This window comes from Halyomorpha halys, unplaced genomic scaffold (genome assembly GCF_000696795.3).
Source record: "Halyomorpha halys isolate HHAL.00 unplaced genomic scaffold, Hhal_1.1 Scaffold456.1, whole genome shotgun sequence".
Classification (NCBI taxonomy): Eukaryota; Metazoa; Arthropoda; class Insecta; order Hemiptera; family Pentatomidae; genus Halyomorpha; species Halyomorpha halys.
The window spans coordinates 1,190,133-1,198,298 of NW_027106823.1; the positions used below are offsets into that span (position 1 = coordinate 1,190,133).

An 8,166-nucleotide genomic window follows, 5' to 3' on the forward strand; every position below is an offset into this window, starting at 1 on the left:
AAAATAAATGCATACAAAAGTAACTAACAGTAGAGCAACATAAATTTAATTATGTTTTTTTTTTAAATAAAAAGTGCAGTGATAATGGAAACAGACCAAGTAACCACTACCATGACTAGGGAGCACAAAATTTACAGAACGCATATATTTCATCATTGGAGCAAATTAAAACACATTATCTGTATTAAACAAACACAATTAAAACTTCCACCCATTTTTTTCAACAGACTACAAAACCATCCTGACCTAAAACTAATTTCATCACAAAATTAATTAGCCTGCTTTTAACTGAATAAATGTTCCTTTCTAGATTATCTACAACACTATGCAAAATATTTTTTGTTTTTATTTACAGTTTATAAAGTTTTAAATTTTTATTAATAGGATTTTATGAATTAATACAACTGCTGATTCATACACTTTTTTTTTCCATTGCCACATCCATATGACATTACAAATAGCTTCTTTACAACTATACATGATTATTTGGTTGTTTTTGTTTTTTTAATTTTACATAGTGAAATAACGAACAAAATCTATATTAATATAAATATAAATATATAAGTTACATTTATCCATTAATATACAAAACAAAAAATGCTAAAAGAAAAAAATAGTAAAGCATTATTTTATTTCAATAACAACTGTTTTATCTTATTTAAAATAAATCCAACCACTCACTTTGCAATTACATAAATAACTACAATGAAATCAAAATAGTTACAATTTGGCATTTGAAACATTGTGCTATTGACATCCTTACAACAGTGATAACTTTTTTTAAAACAATTGAGGAAAACATCATTAATGTTCCCAACTAAGAGCTTCTTTTAGGTTCCCTCTCCAACTCAGATTCGGAATCTGGTTCAGGTTCTGACAAGGACAGTGAAACACCACTTCGCCTCAGAAGCTTTGATGAATCTCTCTGCAATATTTAAAAAAAAAAAATTAAAAATACAAAAATCAGTATAAATCTATCATCGGTTTCCAATGAGGACAGTACCACCGATATATTTTGATGATGAAGCATTTTTTTTTTTAATTTTAGTTACTTTAAACTTGCTGTTTTTCAAGTTTATGTACAGAACAAGTTACTCAAAGGGAATTTGCACTAGATAATAATAATAATAATAAATAATAAAAAAACATATTATTTCTTTTTCAATGGAAATTAACAAATTATTTAAAATACTTTAATATATTACATTAATACAATTTAACAACAGTAACTACAGTATAATATGCCAAAAAATAAAAATAGAGCTTCCCTTATTTTCTTACTTCCCTTGATCATTTTGCTAACAATGAAAGCCAGTTACTGCAATTACAGAAATATTAACAACATTAACTAATCAGTGTGTCGCAAATATGAAATGGAGTATACTAACAAATACTTTACTGACTTTTAAGATCTATTTTTTTAAAAGTTTTTTTTTCCAAATCCCATGCCATATATAAGGAAGTCCAATACAATAAAACACTAGTTAATGGGTTCACTCACATGTAGTTTGTGTAGTAGATCACAAGCATTAAGACGCTATGGTTTGGAAATTAATGACTATTTGTTTTGTATTATTTTCTTATTGTGAAAATTTGTATTTAAAATAAAACAATGTGATACAATCTAGATCAATAAGCATTAGTACTATAAGTATTCATTCATACAATACATAAATAAGAAAATAAATAAGTAAAATATTTTTAATATAAGAAATGATATAAAAAAAAACATTAAATAAGATAAAAAATAATGATAAAATAATAGCATGTATTAAAAAAAAAAAAAGAAAGGTAAATTAAATAAGTGGAAACTAGTAAGCAATAAGGTACAGAGAATTAAAGTAAAATAAATAATTTGCTAGGATACTCCAAACCAGGCTTCGCCCCCCACCTATGGATGAGAAAACACGACTCCAAGAGCATTCGCATCAGTGATAATAAAAGCCAGTGGACACTGAGTAAGAGAACTAGAGCCATAAATGCTCATGAGTTGAGTGGAAAAGCTGACCAATATCAAGACCCCAACAGCATATTTACAAAAGGTCTCTGGGTCACTGTCTTTTCAACCTATATGGAGGATTATCAGAATAGTTGGAACTAGATAAGGATTGTACTTCTATAGTTAGTTCCAATTCATTTTACTTTAATTCTCTAAAAAAAAGTAAGTAAGGATATGAACACAAACTATCGAAACCTGGCACAAGATTAAAACTCCCTTTCGTTTTATGCCAATGTGTTTATTTTTTTATCAAGAATTTATCATTTAATAGATATGATTAACTAAAAAATATATATAAAGAAACACATTTATTGAAATAATATTGGTCACTTAAAGTTTCAGAAGCACTGATTTCAAATATCAAAATTTACAATGTTAGTGGAGTAGATAATCTTAATTTACCGAATATTCTATGAATAAAACTCTGTCAAAGGTTGGACTCACACCCTCGGGTGTCATTGGAAAATTTTTTTTTTACTCCTAAAAGCAAAATGCAAAATCAACCAAACACACAGATACAAATTCAATTGTACCATAGTTAAAAGACTTTCATAAAAGTCCATCCATATAGGTAATGGTCTAGAATGGTCTCCAATTCCTGAATATAACAACAATACTACTGATTTAATTATCCATCAATCGGATGCATATAAACAAAATTTTTAAAAATAATTTAGATAAGGAAGTCAATAAACCAGTGGAAGGTAAGAATTTGAGATATCTGAGAGAATAAAAAAATATCTCTTAATGATCATTCATAAATGTGACTTTTATTTATTTATTTATTTTTTTTATGACCACCTTCCTGGTCATTTCTGACATCTACAGGTGACCAACCTATTCTAACCAAGGTGGGGGTCAAGTTTCATGGCGGTCCCACGAAATGAAAAAAGTCCACCCTCAGGTCAGATTCCAACCAGCGCTGCCAGCAGTTCTCAGATTACTGAGACCTGCGCCTTAACCATCTGAGACATCCGCCCTCCATAAATGTGATTATGTGAGTAGTAATAAAATTAAGATAAAAAAAATATTGAAAAAAATTACATGAAGGAAATGTGCTGAAGGTTCAGAAGCATATCCCATTTCTGAAGCGTAACCCTCACCTTCTTGACCATACTCCTCATCACCCTCATAGTCAGAAGAAGAATCCCCTGCAAAATATTGACATTCTTTTATTTTTGAAAATCTGAAAATTATGTATCATATATTTAAAAAACTATGCAGGATCAAACAGTTTTGAAGTAACCATATGGGATATAATACAAAATTATAGTAATGCAGGAGTGGGATGGGAGCTGTAAGGTATCACAAGTTTCAGGAAAACTATTTCTTATCAAAATAAATGGCCTGCCTATTCTCATGATGTAAAATTTGATTGAGAAATATTAGATGTTTACATTAAATATAATCAACTTTTAACCTATAAATAAAACTTGCTTAAAAAATAATGATTACATGTTTAAAGTTAGCACTTACCATCAGCCTTTTGAGTAGGAACTTTGCAGACCATTTGAGCAAGATCGGTGAACTTGTACGTTGACTTCTGGGCAGGAGATTTTTTGAGTGCATCGGCTTGCCCTATACTGTATTTTCTAGCTAAAGGACGAATAGTCGTCTTTTCACTAAAATATGCCTTTCCATGAGAATAACCAACTTCCTGTAAATAATTTTTTAAAAAGCTAGGGTACCACTTCGTTGTTTCATATATGATGTTAGTAGAGCTGATTAACAGACACTGTTAAACAAAGGCTAAAGAAAAGATTTAACGTCAAACATTTTAAGAAAATTTAGAATTAATTCTAGGCAGTAAAATGCAGTTTTTAAATTTTAAAAAATTCCTAAATTATTAAAGTAAAAATACTTAATAATAGATTTTAAAAAATTTCAGCTCAATATCCTTTAGAAGGATAAAACTAACTAAGGAATTACAAAATTATATGATTGTAATTGAGGCGATTAGTCACAGACATATTTATTTATTCAAATAACATTAGCATCTATTTAAACGTAAGTTCAATAGCACAAATATCTAGAATTTTCTAGAATACCTAAATTAGATGGCTAAATATAATGGAAAATAATATTTATATTACCTTGATTTCATCAAAACTTCCAAACTGTAAAGTTTTGTATTTGTCTATTGGCGGACGGATATATTCACAGTAATCACTAGCCTTCACCTCCTGCAAATAGAAGAGTAAAAATCGGTTTTTAAACATCATAAATTACACATTTAAGCATCATAAACTATACAATAGCCTAAGGTTGAGCTGTATTAAAACAGAAGTTAGTACCATGCAAGACATGAACATAAACCAAGAAACAAACCTCAAGTTGCCTGACACAGGATACGTATGCTAACCGTGACTGTATCTCAGGTAGGTTAGGAACTTTGACAGGTGATGTGAAAGGATAGAAGCGCTTCCAAAGGACCCACCACCCGGACAAGTAATCGCCGTAGTTTGTCAGATCAGTGTCGTCCAATGAACCCACATCGATGGCAATCACATGGCTAGCTCCTTCACTCCTCATTACATCCGCTGGGGGTAAACACATGTAATAATGAGTTTCTTTAAGTATTATGTCATACTTAAATTTATTGTTATATCTATTTTATTTTGATAAAAATGAAATTTACTAGACTATTGATAATCATAATCTATTCATTTGAAAAAAATAATAATAAATATCAGTCAGTATTTTTTTTAAAGAAACAAGGCCTACAAATCACTCACTGTCATGATTGTGAATTGAATATTTGGTAGCTTAGTTTTCTTAACAAGTCTAAGACTAGACAAGACCACATTATTTATTTTAAACCTTTCATAATAAATCCTCACATGCCTTAGGAAACAAAGACATTTCTATGGTTGGAAGGAAGCAATGCACTAATTGGTTTTTTTGGTTGGAACAAAAGCTTAAATAAACACTTTACAGTCTTATTTATTGAACTAGGAAACTGCTGTCAACAAATATCTCATCACACATTCTAAAAGGTGTGATATTATAGATAGTCGAGTTCCAACAGCAAAAATAGCGAATGGATAGAATCTCTGCTTCCCTTACAATTTTATGGATGAAACGGGTTTGTAAGCGAGTAGCATAAACAGTCTTACTTATCAAATCTCTAGTGAACTCAGCAAAAAATTCACATTTGTTTTCAATAATCACTGACCATGCATATTCGATGAACCATTGAAACAACCTATACTATAAAATATCATACATCATGGCATAAAAAAAAAAATCTTACAATTTTCTTCCCATATAAAATAATAAATAATAAGTGATAAGGAAATATATGAAAAATATGTATACAATAATTATGGAATCTAAAATAATACATGAAAATATAGAATCTGTACAAGTGAAATAGTCCATTATGCAAAAGTAATGGTAATTACAAGTCAGTAACAAATAAAAAGGAAAGAAAATAAAAAAATAGAAATATTAAAGTAAAAATGAAAGAGGAGAATAATAGGTAAGAGAAAAAAACTGATGAGGAACAGACAACTAACTACCAGGTAACTAATACCCTTGGTCAATTACGAAATGACCTAGCTGCCCATGATGTTGAAGTTTGCATGAGGTTTGCTATGTATTTCTATTATAGTTGATTGATAATCTATTTCTTAATTTAACAATTTCTCCTCTCCTTTAATTTTTTCCATTAATATTGTTCACTATGTTTTTGTTAATGAACAAGCTATCTAAGCCAAAGAGATTTTTCAAATTAGACTGGTAGTTCCTGAAATTAGGCCCTTCAAACAAATAAATTATTTAGTTTCACATAACGAAATTAAATCTGCACCGCTACAACCCATGAAGGGTCAGGAGTGCAGTACTTAGTAAGGAAGTACTGTTACAAGACCAATGATTGTACAAGGAGGTGATTTGGTCAGAATCACACTCGACACCAGATTCTTACCCAATAAAGGGTACCCACTTTATGAGGCTGGGTGGACCCTGGAGAGCTCTTGAATCCACAGGGTTGACTCGTGGCTACAGTAACAGAATAAATCTGTCACAGCCGGATTCAAAACTGGGTCCTTGGATTTAGGAGTACAATGCCTTACCACTGGTACTGGTACTGGTATTTGGTGGAGGGAACAAGTCCGGCAAGTGGACCTAATGCACCTTTTTGCCAACCCCTGATGGCTATATAGGCTGCCGCAACATACTAACCAAGGTGGGAGTGTCAAGATTCATTTTTCAGACCGCCGAAAAATGAATATTTAACTGCCACAGGTGGGAATAGAACCCACAACGTTCCGAACCGAGCACACTGGGACCTGCACCCCAACCCGCACAGCCATCATGTCCCTATGCCTTACCACTAATAAGCTCATAAATTAAAACAAATGATCAAAATTATTTTCTAAAATCTCTAATTTAAAACAACAACACTAACACAATTTTTCAATTGAATTCAGAGAAGAAACTGAACTAGTTTACACAAAATAACAATCTTAGGTGGATAGATACTACAATTATCAATTCAATAAGATGACAGACTTAGTAAATTACAGTCCCCAACAATAACATCATTGATTTCCAAGATCAAAATTACAATTACAAATTACTCTTCAAATTACTTCAAAAAAAATAAATAAAAGATTATGTTAGCTACATAATAAAATCCATTACTCAAAGAAAAAGTAGTCTTTCAAATTTGACTTGATGAGATTTAACTATATAAAATTAATTAAAAAATAAATAAATAAAATCCTAGCTTTAAGAAATGAATTAATAATTATTCTAAAATTTTACCTGGTACATTGTTGACATAGCAGCCATCAGTAAGTAAGTGACCATCAACTGGATCACACATAGGAGGTAATACCCCAGCAACTGACATGCTTGCTCGAACATATGTCCAAATCTTACCTGTTAAGACACATCTAAATACAGGAGCCAGCTCTCCGAAAAGAGAACTGGCAGAGCTGTGATAGTATAATGTAGAATTGTGATAGTACCTGGCAAATTGTTGACGTATCCCCCGTCTAAGAGGAGGTGGCCATCCACCGGGTCGCACAATGGAGGCATGTAGCCGGACAGGGACATCGAAGCCCTCACGTAGCGCCACAACGTCCCTGCATCACGGTCACACTCACTCATCACTCATCACGATAAAATATTGCATAATAGATAATACCAAACTATTCATCGCCAAACTTTTTATTTCAAGGAACCAGAAGTTAAATTTTAACTAGAAACGTTTTTAGTAAAACTGAATTTTTTAAAAACAACAGAGAACAGACACCAATTTAAAAAAAGAAGAATATAATTGACTAATATAATTTTAATAAAACTACAGCCAACAATTTCTATATTAAGTAATGAAAAGTTTGTACTTAATTTAACGAATAAATTTAATAATCTCAGATTAAAACATTCTTTGTAGCTAAATAAAGATGATTGAAAATGATGTTATTCAAAAATATGTTTAAAAAAATTAATCCATAGATATATATATCATTAGGGAAAACCTCTTACAGAAGACCCTCTCTTATCCACAATTTAAATTCCAAATAAGGAAAACATAAGATATCAAGACCAACCATAACAGCAAACTAATAAAAAAAAAAAAAAGAATCACAAAAGAATATTAATATACATAAAAATATTATGTATATTGTTAATGTATTTTTAAAATTTGTTTTTCCTCCTCCACAGCAAATTAATTAGTGCTAAGAAATAATTTATAATTTATTATAATACTTTGTACTCTTCAAGAAGCAGAATAGAATAGAAATTTCTCTTCATTATCCAAAAATATTTCTCTTAAAGTTCTTGCTAGTCTTCATTTTTGTTCAAATCGGGAGCATTCTTGGAACATACAAACAGCCTCCTAACTTTACAAGCTGATCCCGAAGCGCTTTACTCCCTATTGCCCAAGCTTCCTGTTTTTTAAAGCAATATATCTTTATTTAATATAAATATCTGAAAGTATCAGGATTAAGAAGGACCCGAAAAACAGAAAGTTGCTAGATAAGAGAGAGTTCACTGTATTAATTGATTTTTAATTTAAAAATAGAAACAATAAATTAAAATTTAAAAACACTAGCATTCAAATCAACATTTTGAATTTAATAAATAGTATAATAGCCTAACAAATCAGTACTTAAACTAAGACTAAAGTATTATTCATATTAAACAATTATATA

The 8,166-nt window shown here is 30.3% G+C and overlaps 1 protein-coding gene across 7 annotated transcripts in view; it reads right to left on the reverse strand.

Annotated features, from left to right (window-relative positions):
- Positions 1-229: 229 nt before the first annotated feature.
- The window catches only part of sws (patatin like phospholipase domain containing sws), a 46,565-nt gene continuing 38,628 nt past the window's right edge, over positions 230-8,166 (reverse strand). For 5 of the 7 annotated variants that reach the window (XM_067045126.1, XM_024359934.2, XM_024359932.2 and 2 more), the window contains 7 exons: positions 6,976-7,092; positions 6,770-6,886; positions 4,328-4,539; positions 4,093-4,182; positions 3,476-3,656; positions 3,044-3,150; positions 230-925 (listed from right to left, as the gene is read on the reverse strand). In XM_067045126.1, coding sequence (XP_066901227.1) covers positions 818-925; positions 3,044-3,150; positions 3,476-3,656; positions 4,093-4,182; positions 4,328-4,539; positions 6,770-6,886; positions 6,976-7,092 — 932 coding nt within the window. In that variant the 3' untranslated portion in view covers positions 230-817. The remainder of the gene's footprint in view (positions 926-3,043; positions 3,151-3,475; positions 3,657-4,092; positions 4,183-4,327; positions 4,540-6,769; positions 6,887-6,975; positions 7,093-8,166) is intronic. The other 2 variants (XM_014424186.3, XM_014424185.3) reach the window with 2 other exon arrangements.